The sequence below is a fragment of the Quercus lobata genome, chromosome 11, assembly GCF_001633185.2.
Source record: "Quercus lobata isolate SW786 chromosome 11, ValleyOak3.0 Primary Assembly, whole genome shotgun sequence".
Lineage (NCBI taxonomy): Eukaryota > Viridiplantae > Streptophyta > Magnoliopsida > Fagales > Fagaceae > Quercus > Quercus lobata.
In genome coordinates this window covers 30549177-30569228 of record NC_044914.1, presented here as the reverse complement: position 1 = coordinate 30569228, position 20052 = coordinate 30549177, and the positions used below count along the sequence as shown (strand labels likewise).

The following is a 20052-nucleotide window of genomic DNA, read 5'->3' as shown; positions in this document are numbered from 1 at the left end:
GAAAATAATAAACAAATATTTGAATGATGTTAGGAATATGATAAATTTTACAACGTGAAAATTACAAAGATGTATCATTAATCACAAAAAGTAATTCAAAAATGCATTTAATAGGTTGTTAATGTACACAAATCATATTATACGTCACATCAATTTGTAAAGGCTTCGAACTAAAACTTATAGTATTTCTAGCATTTTTCTATTTGAATTATTTCTTGTGATTACTGACATATATATATTTGTAAGACTCATTTATTTAAAGTTGTGTTATCTCTAACATTATTCAATTCTTTGGGACTTCTTAAAAGTAGAAAAAAAAATGTAAAACTATTATTTCCCTAGATCTCCAAATTTTTTTTTTTCAAAAATATATATTAATTTTTGCCCAAAAATTTGGAGTCTTTCTCTAATAGGGGGCCCTAGGCAATTGCCTAAGTGGCCTAGTTCTAGGGCCGGCCCTGTCCTCAAAAATCCATTGCAACAGCATATTCTCTACAAAGGTAGTGTCACTTACCAAAACTTATTAATGAAGCAAATAGTGTCACCTAAGAAGGCGACATTGTTGTCACAATAATTACCATTCAAATTACCATTCAAATGCCAAACCTTGGAAGGCCCATAAGTCCATAACATAGGATTTTTTGTTGCTGTTTGGCTGGTTGGTTGGTTTGTTTTTGTTATTGTTTGTTTGTTTGTTTTTTTTTTTTTTTTTTAAATTATTATTCAATATTTCATGTAACCTTCTTAAATTTATTTCTCATTTTTTGTTTAAAGGTTTAATATATATATATATATATATATATATATATTATTCAATATTTCTTGTAACCTTTGACATAAAAACTGTTGTGTAAAACTGTAAATTAACAAGATAAATTATTCATAAAATTTCTTGAAGACTCAAAAATATTTACCTAAAACTATTTTTGCAAAGTTGGGCAAAGTGGGGTTAGGAAAGAAAAGAGAATTTAAATTATTTATATCCATTAAAACAAATGGGAAACTAAAATTTTAGGGAGACGAGTGAATATATAGAGTTTCATTATCTCCTTACATACTATAAAGGGGGGAAAAAGATGTGTTTACAAGACTGAAAGATGTATGGAAGACCAGAGATTTTTATTATCAGAGCTGAAATCTGTACATATTGTGACACAGGGCTGAAATAAGTATATTGCACATGTTGCAATAAATGAATAGAAGAATTAATCACTAATACACTGGATTTTCGCTATAGCATAGAAAACTATATACGGACAACAACATATAGATTACGATGCTAAAAATTCTGACTACTAACAAAAAATAGATCTATTGGAATATGTCCCTTATCTTTTGGAGAAGCCCTCTGCTTTTTTCGTTTTCTTTGGCTTGCGATGTTATCCTTTGGGGAAAGCCTGATGAGGTTTCAAACTTGTCAATTGTCAAATCAAATATTTGTTATATATAGACTGAAGATGAAAAAAGCAAACCTATAAATTTATCATAGAGATGTAATTAACAATGGTGACTCATTAGCTCTAGGAACAAATTATTTGCTAACAATATCAAACTGAGAGTTGACACTCAGAAAAACACAAAAGATGTTGCATCTTGCATGAAGATCTTATCAGCACTGGAAGGCACAAATCCATGTCCCAAGCAGAGAAGGAGGGAGGGGGGGGGGGGGGGGGGGACTTTGCTAAAAAAATCAGCTTAATGTCCAACTATAAATTGGGAGAGAGTAATGACATTTATGAGAAAAAATTAGTTTGTACATTTACAAATCAAATGCCATAACTCTAGCCGTAATCTTCAATTTCACAACTTATTCAACTCCCCCTTTTGCTGATCTCCATAATTTGCACATGGACGTAAGGCAAGTTACAGTGTTACACAGATGGAAGAGGTTTTCAATTATCAGGAAGGATACTAGTTTATCATGCCATATAGCATGCATATTTAATAAATTGGGAAATTATCTAGTGGAACTAATTAGGCAATCATTTTTTTGGTAAATATTAGTATCATTGATTTTAGTCATCTAACTAAGTTGAATATTTTATCACAAAGCATTTAAACTGTCCGCATACCACTCAAACCCAACCTGTTTATCAATCACTTCCAAGGCTAACAAGCAAGGACCCTATAACCAGCATAACAACTAGAATTCAAAATACCTGTGTCTCAGCATTCTTGTGTCACAGTGAGATTCCTCCTTCTGAAGTCTCTCAGCAAGATGAAAATCAAAGTGCTCTTGCCTTTCCTCAACAAAACAAGGTGGTAATTCAATCCCACATAGTGAACACTTGTAATCATTTACCCACAGAAGTAGCTCTCCCTGATTGGATGAAGAGACTGTATCATCATCCGGCAAGTTAGCCCTCTTGTTCTCTTCATCTAGGCTACAAAATGCAAATGGCACAGAAGAAGAATCTGCTTTCAACTCAGACACTGCATTTTGATAAGATTTTCGTTCTGGGGTATTCACCTAGACAAAAGCAAAATCCAGAAACGGAGAACAAGAAAAAACTCGAGTAAAGCGACAACTCAAGAATAAAATAGAAAGCATTTAAATATAGATCTCAACAGAAACTACACATAAGAGTAACTAAGAAATCATTTGAATTTACATTATCAATCAAAATTCAAATTATAGCCAGGGTTCTAGCAATAATCTTTTCCTTGGAAAGAGATTTGGGCTATTTTGAAAGCTGGGTTCTTCACCATATGTAATCTTATTAGAAAAATAAGCTCCTTTTGAACTGTTGGCTATGTTAACAGGTCAGAGAATCAGCAAGCATTTGTTATTGCATTGGTGCCTTTTGTTCTCATCATTTGGTAAGGTTCTTCCAGAATTGGTAACTCAGATTCTATAACAAGGGAATGGCTCCAATATGTTTGTTGTGGTGCTTATGGATGGAGCAGACTCAGAATATTTTAAGGATAAGAGCTTTCTGGAGTTGAGCTAAAGGGGCTGCTTTGCGCAATCTCTCCTTGGACTTTGGTTTTCTTCTATAACACTCTAGCTTTTAGAATTAGTTGACACCTTTCATTTTTTTGCTTGGTAATTTAACTCAAGCAACCTGCAATGTTAGGACTTAAAAACTGCTGTCCACCATCCCATTATTTAAGGTTGACACTTTAAATTCTTAGTTGTTGTTGGTTGGAAATGATGGGAACTGAACCTGCACATGGTGGATTCACCCCATGGGTTCTTTGAATTCTATGGACAGCGTTATTACTGAGATTCAACCCTAGGAAATTAAAAAAAATTACATTCTGGTCTGAGTCAAGATTATGAATTAGTCTTTTGAATTCTCGCATACCTTGTTTCCATTTTCATCATTCAAAGGCTCATGAAATTTCTGCATTTCTCCATCATTGTTGCCAATAGCACAATTATCATCTTCCAGATCTGGAAAGTGGCTGCTGTCCAATAAATCCCTACCACCATAACTACAGGCCTCATGGCTACCCATAGAAAAACCAGTTTCTGTATCATTCATGAAGTGGTGATCAACAATTGAGCCCATGGAACTACTATCAACCATACTTTCCCTAGACGCATCTCCAGATATCAAAAAATTGGTGAGAGTTTTTTGTGTAGGATCAGCAGGAGCAACAACCTTGTCTGCATTGAACTGGGACAATCGCAAGCCTGAAATAAGCATATATAGCTGCAATGTCATACACAAAGGTACACAAGGTGCAAGATTAAATTTTAACATGGACCCTTCTCCATGGAAAATTTAATAAATATTGAGCTATTTTCATAAAGAAGAAAATTAAGCACAAATTGAGTGGTACCTATCAGTCTTAAAGAGACTGGAAGTTCAGCCTTTAGCAGCTTTGATGCATATTTCAAAATATCCTCACTTGAGCAAATATACTTTTGCAAAGTCACAGCTCTGGTCCTAACCTGTTTGTCACATAGTCCGTAAAATTTTAAGCACAAAAAATACACATTAGTGATGACTAACGTTCCATTTATTTCATTGTAAAATATTTTCAGTGTTTTATAGTGTTTTTTCCATTGTAAAATGTAGTCAAACTTGTAAAACATTTTCTGGTTTGTAAAATGTTTTATGGCCAAAAAATCGGTAAAACATTTTACAAAATGGAAAAGAGCCCCGCCCCTTCTCTTCCACTCTCTCTTGCAGACCCCCCCTCCTCTGCCACTCTCTCTCACATACCCACCCCTCCTTTCTCTCTTTCTTGCTCACGAAGGTGGTCAGCAAAGAGGTGGGCTCACAATTGTGGTGGAGAAGCTTTGAATTGCACTACTCCCATCTTGCCACCACTCTGATCTCGATCTGCTCCAATCTCGCCACCGCATGGGATTTCAGATCGAGAACTGAAACTGGTTTTTTCCCCCCTGATTTGGGTTTTCGGAATGATTTGTGGATCGTGATGGTGGCTGGGTTTGTGGGTTGCGGTAAAGGGCTGACTGTTTTTTATTTCCCTCTGATCTGTGGATTTGGTTGGTTAGAGTGGAGGTGGGTGGGTTTATGCCGAACTGGTGGTGGTTGCCTGGATTTAGGTGGTGGGTTTGTTTGTGCCGAACTAGTGGTGGTTGTTTGGATTTGATGGGTTGTGAGATTTAGGAGAGTTTTATCATTTTACTATGAAACAAACGCTTAAAAATGATTTCTTGAGCATTTTTAGGTACACAACCAAACATTGTAAAATGAAGACCTTTTCAATAAAATGCTTTCAATGTAAAATATTTCAAATGGAGCGTAAAAGACAAGGTGGGAATAAAATGCATCCCCCCCCCCCCCTCTTCCCCTCTTATTTTTTTCTCACAATTAAGAATAACGACTATCTAAGTAGAACGCGATTTTTTTTTTTTTTTTAAAAATTTTAAACAAGGGTGTCTAGAGACCCAACTCCCAAGCGTGTGTAATCCCCTTGTCCCACACACATTAATCTCCAAGGAATCTCATGGAGGTGATCCCAAGATGCTGACTAGAGGTTTTGAACCCATACCTCATGGAATTTATGAGACTTTACTTGGGGTTACATACACCAGATATGGGTTGTACATGAATAAATCTCTTATGAGTTCATATTGACTCTATTTATACAGAGAACCATAATGGAGCAACAAAAAGCACCTCAAAAGTAGTTGTTTTCAATTTTAGAGTCAATGTTCGCCCAGAAAGACCTTCTTTCTGCATGTCCACAGATAGCATCTTTGCAAGATCAGCTGCAAACATAACCATAACAAGGCTTACTTAATAAAAAAAAATATAATTCATTTTCTACATATCCTTTTGACCAAGAATGTCATCCATATTAGCCATAAAATCCACAGAATTGATATACGTACACATAAAATTGTAAGAATTTTAGAAGCTTTAAAAACAACTTCAAATGCCAGTCAGCATTTTATTCACTAGGCTTTGACTAAAGGTTTAAGCACAACCTAAGTAGTTGGAACAATAAATGAATTAATCTTGGGTGAACTGAACTCAGCCACATCTTATTATTTGAAGTCTTGAGGATTGGTCTAAATATTTAAGATGTGTTTATCTGGCTCATAAAATTGGCTGGGCAGGGTTCTAGAGTGAGACATTTCACCCCAAACTAAGCCCAGTTGGGTATTACAAAGCAATATATAACACATTTGTTAAGCAAAAGGGCAAAAAAGGGACCACCTACCTAATTTCTGATAAAATGATGCCTCATCCTCTGCGGATGAAAATGTTCTCTCATTACTGATACTTTTCCGTGACCTGACTTGAGGAATCTCAGTTTGCCCAAGCCCCAGTCCCACAGAGAGGAAAAAATCTGCAATGAATATACGATATAATCATTGTGGTGATATACTAATAAACAATAAAAAAATTTCAAAAAGAAAAAGAAAAAAACCAATGGTGTGTAACAGTGTAAGTCAAAATGTAATAAGAGAACTAGATAAGGCAAGAACATGTACAGGATTAAGAAAATAAGGACATCATAAACTGAATAACTACTGCTCTGACCAACCACTGTTGACTGATCCCCTTCCCCTAACAACACCCCCCCCCCCCCCCCAACACCAGGGGTTTTCCCCAAAGGGTAAAAGGAATAGAAGAAGAAAATACAAGAATATAAACACCAGCAAAGGGGAGAAAAAAGGACATGCAGATCTTGAACTGAAACAAGTAGCTGCAATCATATAAAATGCAAGAAATGATAAAATGTAAAGAGTATAATTTCTGAGTTTATATGACAATATAACAGGCGCACATAAAAGCTATGTGTTTCAGTTGACAATAAAACCTTGGTAGAAAGAACTGACTACTGCTCTAACCTGCTGCAGAACGAGAAAACAGTGCACAGAGGAGACCACCTTTTTGAAGCATATCCTCACATGTATTTATTCCTAAAACATCCCTTAAAATATGTTCAGTGACCTTACCGATGCCCCCAATCTGTAAAGAAAGTTGTGTATGATAAGAAATGTAAATCAAATTGAGGACTTCATCAAAAACATTTACAAAAGAGAGCAAGTTCTCATTCTGCAAGCTATCTTTATTTATTAAAAAACCATGTTAAGTTGACTGCAGCAGATCATAATTAACAAATAATTAAATATACCTTCCGTATGGGAAGTGAGGATATAAATGTCATGACAGCCATCCGATCATTTGGTAAGACAAATTGTCCATTTGGCTTGTTTATATCTGAGCAAACCTGAGAAAACAGGAATATGAAGAGTTTCAAACTTTACAAACATAAAGGACCTTAATCACTTTGGTTTGATTGTATTACTGCCATGGAAAGTTAAAGTACAGCTAAAAGATAACACAAATCTAGAAATTTGACTGCACCCTGTTTTACCAGGGATGATTGATTAAAACCTCATTTTAAATAGATCAGTTTCTTTTCTCTCCACTCTTGGCAGATCACTTCACTCTGTTTTCCCAAAAAAGGCTGTCCAGAGTACTTCCAAACCACTTCCCAATTCTATTGGAGGGGGAGTCATTAGTGAGGTAGAACTCCTTTTCGTAATGAAAATATGTGATTGAGGGTGGAGAATTTTGTTGATAAAGTGAAGGCTTGGTGGGCATCTTATTTGCTCCAAGGAACTAGTTTTATGCTAGCTAAGAAGTTGGCAGCTTTGAAGTTGGATCTAAAAATGTGGAACGAATCGGAGTTTGGCTATGTCACTTTTAAGAAACAACTCTGGAACAAATTGAATGATTTGGATGATAGAGAGGAGACTCATCCTTTAACAATTGAGGAAAAGTTAGAACAAGTTAATCTCTAAACCGATATTGAAAAGCTCACTCTTTTAGAAGAAATTAGTTGGAGGCAGAAGTCCAGGGTGCTGCACTTAAGGGAAGGAGACGCCAACACCAGATTTTTTCACAAAGTGGCTAATTCCAATAGAAGAAATAACGGTATTGAAAGCCTTATGGTTGATGGCAACTTGTCTTCCGATCAAGGTATGATTGCTGATTGTATTACCCAATTCTTCATGAATTTATACTCTGAGTAGCAAGTTGATCGACCATTTCCAGAAGTCCTGGTATTTCCAATGATATCCGGCGATAATGCAAACTAGCTAGATTGACCCTTTGAGGAGGCAGAAATTTTTGATGTCATACAGAATTTTTTTTTGATAAGTAAGAAAGATATATATTAAAAGCTACCTCATGAAAACACAAGGCAGAACAGAGAATAAAGAGAAGAAAACAAACAAAAAGAGTGAAGAAAAAGAAAAAAAAGAAGAAAACAAATGGAGACAACAAAAAGCAAATTAATAACAGAGAAGAGAACTAAGGAACATAGGGATAGAATCACTAGAGGTGAGTCCCCAAGCTCTAGACCAGTCAAAAAGAGAGCCACTAAAGTAAGCGAGCAACTGGTCATCAGACTTGTCCCTATGGTAGGGTTTCCAATGGCTTTCTTCCAAGCTTGTTGGGGGATTCTCAAACTTGATCTTATGGCTGTGTTTCATCATTTTTTTGCCAAAGGTCAGTTTGAGAAAAGTTTGAATGCAACATTCATCACTCTCATCCCTAAAAACAATGCAACAATTGAAATCTAGGATTTTCACCCCATTAGTCTTTTTGGGGGGTTTATAAAATCATTACTAAGGTCTTAGCCACCAGACTTCGCACGATCATGAAAGATATATTTCAGCTTCACAAAATGCTTTTGTGAGGAACAGACAGATTTTTGACCCTGTACTTATTGCTAATGAATGCCTTGATAGTAGATTGAAAACTGGTTTGCTAGGGCTACTTTGCAAACTAGATGTTGAGAAGGCTTTTGATCATGTAAACTGGGAATTTCTTATGCAGTTACTAGAACGAGGTGGGTTCTCTGCTAAACGGAGGTGGTGGATTTTCTTTTGTATATCTACAATTCGCTTCTCTATTCTACTTAATGGCTCTCCTTGTGGATGGGTTGAGAGATCCAAGGGATTGAGACAAAGCTGTCCATGATGGTCACATGATGGGCACATGTCAGGCTTTGGTGTGGGTAATTAAAAGGGAAGATCCTTGGTGGTGTTTCATCTTCTCTTTGCGGACGACACTCTAATTTTTTGTGAAGCTGATTTGGATCAGATTTTGTTCCTCCGCATGATCCTTATTTGGTTTGAGGCGGTCTCTGGTCTAAAGATAAATTTAGGCAAGTCAAAGTTGGTTCCTGTTGGTGTGGTGCATAATTTTGACTTATTGTTGAATGTCCTTGGCTGTAAACAAGATACTCTTCCAATGAAATATTTGGGTCTTTCTTTGGGAGCTAAATTTAAGGATAAGACAATATGAACCCAATTCTGGAGAAGATAGAATGGAGATTAGCGGAATGGAAACGTTTGTATTTTTCCAAGGGAGGTAGAGTCACTTTAATTAAAAGCATTATCTAATTTACCCACTTATTTTCTATCTTTATTTCCTATACCTGCTGTTGTGGCTAACTGAACTGAGAAATTTCAGCAGAATTTCTTATGGGGTGGCATTGGTGACAAACCAAAATTTCATTTGGTTAAATGGGCTACTATTTGTACTCTCATTTCTTGGCAAAATTTGCCAAATAGTAGCTTTTTAGAAAAAAATTTGGTACATAGCATACGGATGAAACATTTTAGTAAGTTGGACTGTTTTTGGAACTCAAGTTTGAAAAACTCGATTTACTCTTGGGTGGAACTCAAGTCTAGGAAACTCGAGTTCCATTTGAATAGAACTCGAGTTCCTTGTGAATAATTTGTACCCGCTTGGAACTCGAGTCTAGGAAGCTCGAGTTACATTTTAATGGAACTCGAGTTTCATAGACTTGAGTTCCATTTTTTTTTTTTTTTTTAATCCACATCAGACTTCGCACAAGAGGAAACAAACTCGAGTTCCAAAAATAGTCCAACTTACTAAAATGTTTCATCTGCATGTTTTTTTGCTAATATTTTTCCAAAAAGATGTTGTTCAACAAATTTTGCCCCCATTTCTTCGGGTGGCTTGGGGATAAGGAAGGTCAGACTTTTTAATGAAGCTTTGCTTGGAAGTGGCTATGGAGATTTGGGACGAAAAAGGTTGCCCTTTGGAGACAAGTGATAGAGGTGAAATATGGCTGTGGATGGGGTGGCTGGTGTACTAGGTCTGTTAATGGTCCATATGGTGTTGGCTTGTGGAAATACATTAGTCGGGGATGGCCTTCTTTTTCTCACCACATTCTATATGATATTAGGGATGGGTTTAGGATGAATTTTTGGCAAGACCATTGTGGTGAGACATCTCTTGCCGTCAGCTATCTTAAATTGTTTAGATTTTGCCAAGATAAGGAGGCTAGTGTGGCTGAGCTTATGAAGTTTGCTAATGGAGTCCTCTTTTGGGATTTAAGTTTCTTCAGGGGTGTGCATGCTCGGGAATTAGAGGCTCTGTCGGGTTTCATGGATTACATATATGGTGCTTCAATAAAGGGGTTTGGTGAGGATAAGATGTGTTGGAAACCTGATAGAGAGAAGGGTTTCATGGTTAAGGATTATTATAGTCTTTTAGTGGGCTCCAATGACTATTGTTTTCCTTGGAAAAGTATTTGGAAACAAAAGATTCCTTCTTGAATAACTTTCTTTGTTTGGACTACTGCTTTAGGGAAATGCTTAACGATTGACAATTTACAAAAAATGAAGATTTGGATATTCGATTGGTGCTACATGTGCAAGTGTAATGGTGAATCGGTTGATCATCTTTTTCTTCATTGTCCGGCTACTATGGATATGTGGTCTATGGTGTTTGGTTTGTTTGGAGTAAGTTGGGTTATACCGCAATCTATAGTGGGGCTTCTAGCATGTTGGCAAGGCGGATTGGTCGTCATCGAAATGGGTATATATGGTTAATTGTTCCCTATTACGTATTGTGGTGTCTTTGGAGGGAGAGAAATAGTAAGTGCTTTGAAGATAATGAGGGATCCATACCAGACCTAAATTTATTTTTCTTTAGAACTTTAACAAATTAGTTGGCTGCTTTGCAAAACCAATCATTTTTTTTTTCTTGATTTCCTAGATTCTTGTAATTTTTGTTCTTGAATTGTTTAACCCCTTGTACACTCCCTGTGTACTAGGGTGTTCCTTTTTTGATATCAATAAACTTATTACTTATCAAAAAAAATATATCTAATTTTGGGTTGTTCCTAAAAATTTTGTATAGTCTCTTTTTTTTTTTTCTTTTTTAATCTTGCCTTTCCGATATTAGTTGCTTTTTTATATAGGTTAAAAAGTAATATTATTAATAGAAAAGAATAAAAGATACATAGAGTTCACGGTAGTGAACAAAGAACAACATAGCAACAAAAAGAAATGTAGGAATCAAAATCCTATTCTAAGAGAGAAAAGAATATCAATAATAGTAGAACAATTCAAAAGACCCCCACACCGAGACCAATGGAAGAGAATCTGTTGGCACAAATCTAACAATTGGGCTATTGATTTCTCGATATCCTCAAAAGAACATCAATTACGTTCAATCCAAATAGTCCACATCAAACAGCCTAGCATGACCCAATCAATCCCAAACAGCTGAATCATATGCATCCACATAGAATGAGCTAACGGACAAAAAATAAGAAAATGATCCATAGATTCCTCATCACAACAGCACATATAACAAAGATTTGCCAAGGGGTGACCACAGAGCATAAGATTATCTAAAATGAGAATCTGACCATGGGCTACTGTCCACATAAAAAATTCTACCCTTTTAGGAACCTTTACTTTCCAAATGCCCTTCCAAGGGAAATTAGAAGGAGTAACATTTCAAATCTTATGATAAAAAGACCAAGTGTCAAACTTCCCACTTCCATTAAGGCTCCAACAAAGACTGTCACCCACTTAAGGACTCAAAACATTAGAAATAGAAGCTTCCTTATTGGCTGAACACAAAAATAACTGAGGATAAAGAGTTTTTAAAGAGTTATCCACAATCCACTTATCATGCTAAAAAAGAATACGAGAACCATCTCTCACCACAAAAGTGAAATGCTTAGAAAAGCTCTCCCACCCTTCACTAATACTTCGCCATAACCCACACCCATGAGCCCTCAGACAAACTCTAGTTCTCCACCCCCTTTTTCCTTCCCCATATTTCATGGCAATAACCCTCCGCCAAAGATGAGTAGATTCATGGCCATATCTCCAAAGCCATTTCCCGAACAAAGCTTGATTAAAAGGCACCAATTTCTGAATTCCCAAACCACCCTGCTCAAGCGAGAAACATAACTTCTCCCATGCCTTTAAGGGGTATTTGAGACACTCCTCTGAGGAACCCCACAAAAAATTCCTCTGAATGCGTTCTAATCTAATAGCCACGGCTTTAGGAACAGTAAATAGAGAAAGATAATAAGTTGGAAGACTTGAGAGGGTACTTTTCAACAAGGTGAGCCTACCACCCCTTGATAAATAAAGATGCTTCTAGCCCGACAGCTTCTTCTCCATCCTTTCCAAAATAGGGTTCCAGATAGAGGCTGTCTAATAGGAAGTACCCAGGAACATAACCAAACATGTCATAAGTACACTACCCACCCTGCATTGAAGAATGTTAGCCAAAGATTGAATGTTACTCACCTCTCCAATAGGGACAATCTCACTTTTCCCCACATTCACCTTCAAACCAGTAAAGGCTTGAAAACAAGTCAAAGCCAACCTAATTGAGAGCAACTACTCCCTAGAAGCATCACAAAAGAGAATGTTATCATCAAAAAGTAGATATGAAATACGAATACCAGTAGAATTAACAGGTCCTACATGAAAACCCCGAAGAAGACCACCTTCCTCAGTTTTCTTTAGAATCCTACTAAGAACCTCCATGATCAAAAGAAAAAGAAGAGGAGACAATGAATCACCTTGTCTTAAACCTCGAGAACTTCCAAAGAAACCAACAGGAAATCCATTAACCAAAACTGAAAAACGTACAGTAGAGACACAGGCCTTTAACCATTTCCTCCATCAAACCCATCCTCTCCAACAGATAAAATAAAGCATCCCAATTCACATGATCATAAGCTTTTTCAATACCTAACTTACAAACAACTCTTGGAGTACGAAACTTCAGTCCGCTATCAAGGCATTTGTTCAATAAGCACTAAATCCAAAATCTGTCTTCCACCAACAAAAGAATTTTGCGATTTAGAGATGAGTTTATCTAGCACCCTCCTCAATCTGTTTGTTAACACCTTAGATTAAAGCTTATAAACATTGCCCACTAAACTAATAGGACGAAAATCTTTAATATTCAGTGCATTATTTTTCTTAGGAATTAAAGATAGGAAAGAAGCATTCAAAGACCGTTCAAACTCTGAACTCCTATGAAAGTGATCAAAAAAAGGTCATAACATCATTTTTCACAACACTCCAGCATTTTTGAAAAAAAGCCATAGTGAAGTCATCAAGACCAGCAGCTTTGTCACCCTCCATCTCTTGGAGGACCTGTACCACCTCCTCAAAAAAATCCCTTTCAAGAGAAAGTCGCTCATCTTCTTCAATGCTGGCAAACTCTAGACCATCCATGGTAGGGCGTCATGTATCAGACTCCATGTACAAACCTTGATAAAATTGAACCACTTAAGAACGCACATCCTCCTCATCCTCATAAAGGGCACCATCCACCTCTATACCTCTAATGTGATTAGTTCTTCTATGGGAGTTCGCTATTCGGTGAAAGAAAAGAGTATTATTGTCACCCTCCTTCACAAACAAAACCTGCGACTTTTGTCTCCAAGAAACCTCCTCTAAAGAAGCTAAATGAGCAATATCACCTTTAATTTGAGTACGACGAGTTTGTTCCTCATGTGAAAGACCCAACAAGTCTTCTCTAGCATCCAGACCCAAAAGCTCAAACAAAAGGCTTTTCTTCCTAAATGCCAAATCACCAAGCTCCTCCTTATTTTAGTTCTTCAAATCATCCTTAAGAGCTTTTAATTTTTGAGCTAGAATAAAGCTAGGAGAACCCAAAAAACAATACCCATTCCACCATTGCTGAGCTCTCTCCACAAAACCCTCATCTTTCAACCACATATTCTCAAACTTAAAGGCACTACGACCTTTAAAGACTCCACCAACTTCCACTAGGAGTGAACAATGATCCGAAACTACCTGAGGAAGTACCCTTTAAGACACATTCCCGAAATGATCCACCCAACCCAACAATGCCAATGTCCTATCAATTCTTGACATACAATCTGCCCCTGAATCTCTAAACCAGGTGAAAGAAGCCCCTTCAAGGGGTAAATCAACAAGATAGTTAGCCTTAATGAAATCTAAGAATGCAAACATAGTCGGGATAAAAGACTTGCAACCAAATCTCTCACTCGGATATCGAATGATATTTAAATCCCCATTAAACACCATGTCATATTCCACCTAGAGTGCACCCTTGCAAGCTCCTCCCACAAAGCATCCCCATTGGTTATCATCATTAGGACCATAAACTCCTGTACATGCCCATACAAAATCATCCACAACCCCCTTTAGTAAAACATTAACAGAAAAATGACCTATAGAAACATAAATTTTTTCATATACCCTTTTGTCCCATACAAGTAGAACCCCCCCTGCAGTGTAAACTGCATCCAAAACAGCCCAGTCAAGGAACTGACTACCCCAAAGACTCCGAACTACAGAAGAGTTTAAAGAAGCCAATTTGGTTTCTTGGAAGCAAACAATATCACAAGTCCACTCCTTAAGAAGATTCATACATACCTCTCGCTTTTGAGGATTATTTGATCCCCTAACATTCTAGGATAAAAGTCGTAAACTCATTTAAAACTAGTGATCGCCCCTAAACTAGCTGAAGAACCTCAGTTCCTCCTTTTAGAAGAGACCCCAGTCATAGTTAACTGTAGAAATTAGACCTCTAAGTTCTCTAAGCCCTTTCTGCCTTGAGTTTACTGGTCCCTTAGAAGACCCAGAATTATCCACATCAACACAGTCTTGTTCTAGAAGATGAAACAAAGCCAAACATTGAGCTTCATGTTTTACAATAGGAAAATCCACAATTCTGTAGAAACTTTTCATCAAGCTCACCACCAATTTGGAATTTATCACCTCTAACCCCAAAATCTCACCCTCTTCGACTTCCAGGGTTGCCACCAACTCACTCTGCTCGTTAGAATCCCACCTAGATAATGGTGGACAATCCAGAGAACAACTCTCTTCCTCCCCATGAAAAAAACCACTAGAATTGACACCACTGTGTTTCCACTGTAGAAGCAGAGGCTCCGAACCATCCTGTAGCAACTCAGCCCCATCCAAGGACCTCGGTGACACAAAATCAGCTTGGGGATTACACCATTGATCTCCGCCTTCACTTGATACTTCTGTGAAAGCATCCCTCTCTCCAGAACAAAAACCCGTCTCATTACCCATATCCGAAAGAGGAAAAAACCGATTTTGATCAACCCATTGACTCAGACGAAGAGAATTGATAGCCTTAGACTCAATCGGCATCTCCTTCGCTACCGCTGGACCAAGCCCACAGTCATTGGAGCCAATTTCTCGGCCCCCATACCCATACTACCCACCACATCGCTAGTGAGCCCAAAATAGCTAACCTCCGACACTTTCGCCTCTTCGTCGGGGAGACCTCCCTCCATCCTGATAGATTGTGAATTGGTGAAGGTAGAGGAGCTTCCACCTTGATCCGGCACTACCTCAATCACCGATGCCTCGGATTCACCACTTGCTAGCAATCCACTATCTCTCGAACACTTGCCTAACACCTTCGTATACGTAGAAAGTGTATTCTCAACACTTAGAAGTATTGGGTTGGGCAAGTCTAAGTGGCCCTTGCCTTTTGGGCTAGCTGAAGCCACGGGTTGGGCTTTTGCATGCCCACCTGTTGGTTTAAAGAATTCCAGCCCACCACTTAAAACATTGGGCCAACTAAGGGCCTTATAACTGAAACATTTACTGTAGTATCTCCATGAATCACGTTACTTCCAAAAATGGCTCCCATATTTTCAAAAAACCTTGACTTCTGCTAGTTACCATAAACAAGTAAATTTTTCCCAGCTACTTGACCATCACCACCAAAATTCTTGGAAAGTGCCCCGGCCATAGTTGCAAGTTTTGCACCATATAAAAAATTTCTTAGTTTTTTATGGATCACTGACCAACCAGCACGATTGAGACTTGCTGGTATCATAACGCAACCTCTCCAAGCCTCACCATAAAATATCAATATAGCAATGAAGAGACCAGCCTTATTTGATCTACCACAAAACTCTATCAACTTCCCATCCTCCCTGAGTGTCTTACAATGGACATCATGTCCTAGCACCCAATCACGTATATCGGCAAAACAATTAAGAATCCATTCCATGCCTCTACGTCCAACCCAAATATAGCTCTAAACATTCCGGTGTGTCTCATGCAAGGCATATGAATCAGACCGCCCCCATCAAAAGAAAAAGAAAATAATTTTGCATCAATGCAAAAAGACCTATTACTACCCCCTTGACCTGAAGATCGAGATGTAGGAGAGATCTTTTGTGAGGTTTCTACAGTGGATATATTTGGTGTGGTGTGTGGGACGGGTACATGGTTAGGTAGTTTAGGCAAAGAAAGGTTAGACACCTGAGGTGGTGGGGATGGGGTAGACAAAATTGAAGGAGGGGGATAAAAGTGAGGATATGCGAAAAAACCAAACTGTGGTGGAAAAAAAAAAAGGAAGAGGAGGAGAAGGATTCATAAGCAGACTTATTTCTAGTAGATATAACTTTTTCAAGCAAGATATCAACACATCTATTCCTTGCAACTTGTCTTCCCATGAACTAAAATGACATGGATGACATGGCTTCTTACAGAAAATATGAAGTTCTCTAAACAATACAGAATGGATACACCCATTATGTTTATTAGTTACATGCCTCAAATTAAATTATGGTGTTGAGAAGATGCAAAATAGATATGAAGACAATATCAAGAGAATAGAGTGTAGAACCTTAGCAAGCAAGCGGTTTGATCCCACTCCAGCACTACATGTAAGACCAGTCTCCTCAAAAACGGTGGTTCTAAGTTCTTTAGCAATCTTCACAAAGACAATACCAACAAAAGCAGTTTAACATTAAAAGCCACTTGATGCAATGAACCCATGTAAAAATACCAAATGTGTAGGCATAAATTTATTATATGTGGTAACTTACTTCTCCACTGGTCATGCTCCTCTCTTTGCAGACATCAGTTATATCAAGGTATGCTTCATCCAAACTAGCAGCCATAAAATTGGGATCATACTTCTGGAAAACTAAGAACAAGATTACAAGCAAAGCAATGATCAGAGATTAACAAAAAAGCTCTAACAAAGAATCTGTCTCAAGATTCGGACATCTAACCTTTTCTAGTTAAATCACTGCAATAAGTATATTTCTTAAAATCTACGGGAACAAAAATTAACTCAGGACATAGTTTACGTGCAATGAAACCGGGCATTGCAGCACGAACACCAAATTTCCGTGCCTGCAGAGTGAACAGATCAGGTTTCAAATAGAAATTAAGGAACCAAGTAAAGTTAAAGGTAATCAAAAATTTTAGAAGGGAGTTTTTGAAATGGAATTGGCAAATCAATCCCATGATTGGAAATGTCCAGAATGACATACACCAATTGAAAATTGAAAGATTACATCATGCATTCCCAACCTCATAATTAGCCGTAGAAATCATAGACATGCCACCAACAGCCATTGGCTTGCCCTTCAAGGATGGGTTACTTAATGTTTCAACAGCTGCATAAAAAGCATCCATATCTACGTGCAGCCAAATTCTTGACAAGTCACGTTTAGTTTCTAGTTCTAATATTCTTCTATCTGCCACCTGTAAATAGGATAAATCATAAACCAAAATACTGCGTGCTTCTTCAATAGGAGTATCTCACACAGATAGCTAACAAATAAAAAAAAATTAACAAAAAAAAAATAAAAAAATAAAAAGTAAACACTTGGAATGATTTTTGCACTCTACGCTGTATCAGAGAACACGAAGGAAGAGTTCCAGTTTGTAACTTTGCACCCATAAAGTCAGCACTCATAACAATTATAATTCTTGTACAATAACATTTCAGCAAAATAATATAAAATCTTCTCCAATTTTCAATAGATTTCATACATTATTAATACACATGAAAAAAGTGAGCTCATATCTAAGTAGTCAGTATATCTAAAATAGATTCTCCCCATTTCTTTTTACAAGCATTCTCCACTTCACATGCTACATACCTTCTGATACTGAGATATAGCAGTTGGCGTGAGCTTTGCGCACTGAGCACGCATGTTGTCAATTTTCTGCCTCATAAAGGCCTCCTTCCGTTCCTCGTTCTCGAAATACTTAGAGCCTTTGCTCATGTCATACACTATTCTTTGCACTTTCTCCTTGTCCACTCCATCCATACCTAGAATCCCACAAATAACACAATATGTTAGATTAAGTGTGCATTTGCCGATTACCTTTTTGTCTTCACTTTTTTTCAAATTTGTCTCAAAGTATACAAATAAGCTACCGGAAATAAACAATTCCCAAACAAACGCTAAATGATTAAATTTATCACGGTATCGGAGCATAAGTTCGTAGGTTCAAATCCTGTCTCCACCTTACTCCTAATGAAAAATATTATAAAAATAAATAAATAAATAGATAAACCCATGTTAGATTAAATGGTTAAATTCATCATTTTCTACAAAGACCACCTATTTCAACACAAACATACATACATACATATATATATATATATATATATGAAATAATTAAACCCAAAAACAAAGGTTTCAGTTTGTGTGAATACGAGAATCAAAAGTTCAAACTTTTATCTGTGTAGTATAATCAAGTAAATGATCAAACTAGCCTTAAAAATGGTTAACAAATTTAATAGACGGAAATTATTATTTTTAGGTTCAATTGTGTATGGAGAATTGCAATGATTATGATGGGTTGGGTGTGAAAGAAATGGTTACCTGCTTTTGCGTTGGTGTAAACAGTATGAAAAGACTGCCATGGGCGAGGCGTTTCAGTGTGATCAATATCGCCTGAACAAATGCTTTTTTCGCTCTTCTCCTTCTCCTTCTCCTTCTCCTTCTCCATCTCTCTCTTCCACTTTCTTCAAACGCTTCTTCAACAAGCCACGGAGTGCTAAAAATGGAAATGCTCGACTGTTATGGGCCACATTGTCATTGTTCAACATTTGAACGTCGATCTGACTTTGAACTCGTTGCAGCAATAGAAATATGGGAAAACAAACACTCGGCCCAATTCGCAAGTTCCAACAAGGTTTACCAGATCTTATTGGGTCTGGGACTGGGAGTGAGTGCACACAATTGTAGATTATTTGGGCCAAATGCAAGATCCAGAAAAAGGGCTTTTAAATTGCGGAGAAATATCAAACAAGTCCCAAGCAACCCAATCATAAGATGCTGATATACATAGATTACACACAAAAAAACAGTTCACAATTTTTTGACACATGCTTGTACTGATTTTTTTTTATTTTGGCTTACTTTTAATGTTACTTTTTTTTTTTTTTTTTACCTATCATTAACAATCTACTAACTGTCATTAGGAGTGTGCTTAGATCAGGTTAAGGGGTTTTTGCAATCCTTCCCACCATAGTTGAGTTGAAAAAAATTCAACCTAACCCAACCCAACTCACCGGGGTTGGGCTAAACCCATGAGTTGGATAATTTTTTTTTTTTTTTTTTTAAATTGAGCATTAGAACAACATCGATACAAATAAAAGCAAATTTATAACTTAATAAACTTGAGCATAGCACTAAACCAACACAAACTCTTTTCCCCCTCAAAAAAAAAAAACACGAACTATTTTATTAGTGCTTCAAAGTTAGTAAGATATCATGTAGTTCTATCCTAACTCAATTTATAAGAATAAATAAATAAAAATCAAAAATCAAAAATAAAATTATTTAATATTTTTTAAATATATATTAAATATAGGTTGGTCAGGTTAGGTTAGGCAAATTTGTGAATTTGCTAATCCGCACCCAACTTGGCCCACCTTAAAAAAATTTTGACAACCAATTTTTCAGTCACAACGCCAGATTAGGATTGGGGTTATAGTTCATGACTGTCACATAATGGTGATTGCTGCAATAAGCAAGAAAGTTACAACCATTAGGTACCTTGGAGGTTGAGGCTAAAACTTTTGAAGAGTGTTTGTTGTTTGCTCGAGACATTGGTTTTCAAGAAATTATCCTTGAGGGTAATTCTCTTGTGATTGCAATCTGTATTGTAGAAAAATCACATCTACCATCTTCAATAGTCACACGAGCTCCGCACTTTTCAAGTGTCACACACAAGAAGGAATGGTGACCAACTAGCCTCCTTGTTAACAAAACATGCCCAAAGTGTTGAGCACTATATTGCTTCGATTGAGGAGAACTTCGTAAAACATACTTTCTCAAATGATGTTGATATCGCTCCGAATCAGTAAGGTGGATGATCTGGCTTCGGTGGGCTACTTCTGTGGTGGAAGGCCTACAAGAAACAAACAGTCAAAGAGGAGACCGGAGAATACCGGCCAAACCCTCTCCGATGAAGAAGTTAGTCTCGCAGAGAAGGGAGTTCCAAGTATTTGGGGGTAATGT

The 20052-nt window shown here is 37.1% G+C and overlaps 1 protein-coding gene across 1 annotated transcript; it reads right to left on the bottom strand.

Moving 5' to 3' along the window:
• Window positions 1-1098: 1098 nt before the first annotated feature.
• Window positions 1099-18703, bottom strand: LOC115968271 (DNA polymerase kappa). Its single transcript, XM_031087610.1, has 14 exons — window positions 18409-18703; window positions 17677-17849; window positions 17102-17275; window positions 16798-16921; window positions 16609-16709; window positions 16407-16493; window positions 6568-6663; window positions 6281-6401; window positions 5647-5775; window positions 5100-5191; window positions 3790-3901; window positions 3309-3640; window positions 2160-2470; window positions 1099-1397 (listed from the first exon to the last, which is right to left on the bottom strand). The coding sequence occupies exons 1-14, from the start codon at window positions 18533-18535 to the stop codon at window positions 1280-1282; spliced, it is 2097 nt and encodes a 698-aa protein (XP_030943470.1). The 5' UTR covers window positions 18536-18703; the 3' UTR covers window positions 1099-1279.
• Window positions 18704-20052: the final 1349 nt, after the last annotated feature.

Excerpts from the sequence above, each read along its gene's own strand:
- LOC115968271 (XM_031087610.1), bottom strand. The coding sequence starts at position 18,535 with ATGGAGAAGGAGAAGGAGAAGGAGAAGGAGAAGAGCGAAAAAAGCATT. Across the intron at positions 3,641-3,789 it reads AGTCTCTTTAAGACTGATAG|GCTTGCGATTGTCCCAGTTC; the intron begins GTACCACTCAAT and ends TGCTTATTTCAG. Across the intron at positions 2,471-3,308 it reads ATGATGAAAATGGAAACAAG|GTGAATACCCCAGAACGAAA; the intron begins GTATGCGAGAAT and ends GCTTTTGTCTAG.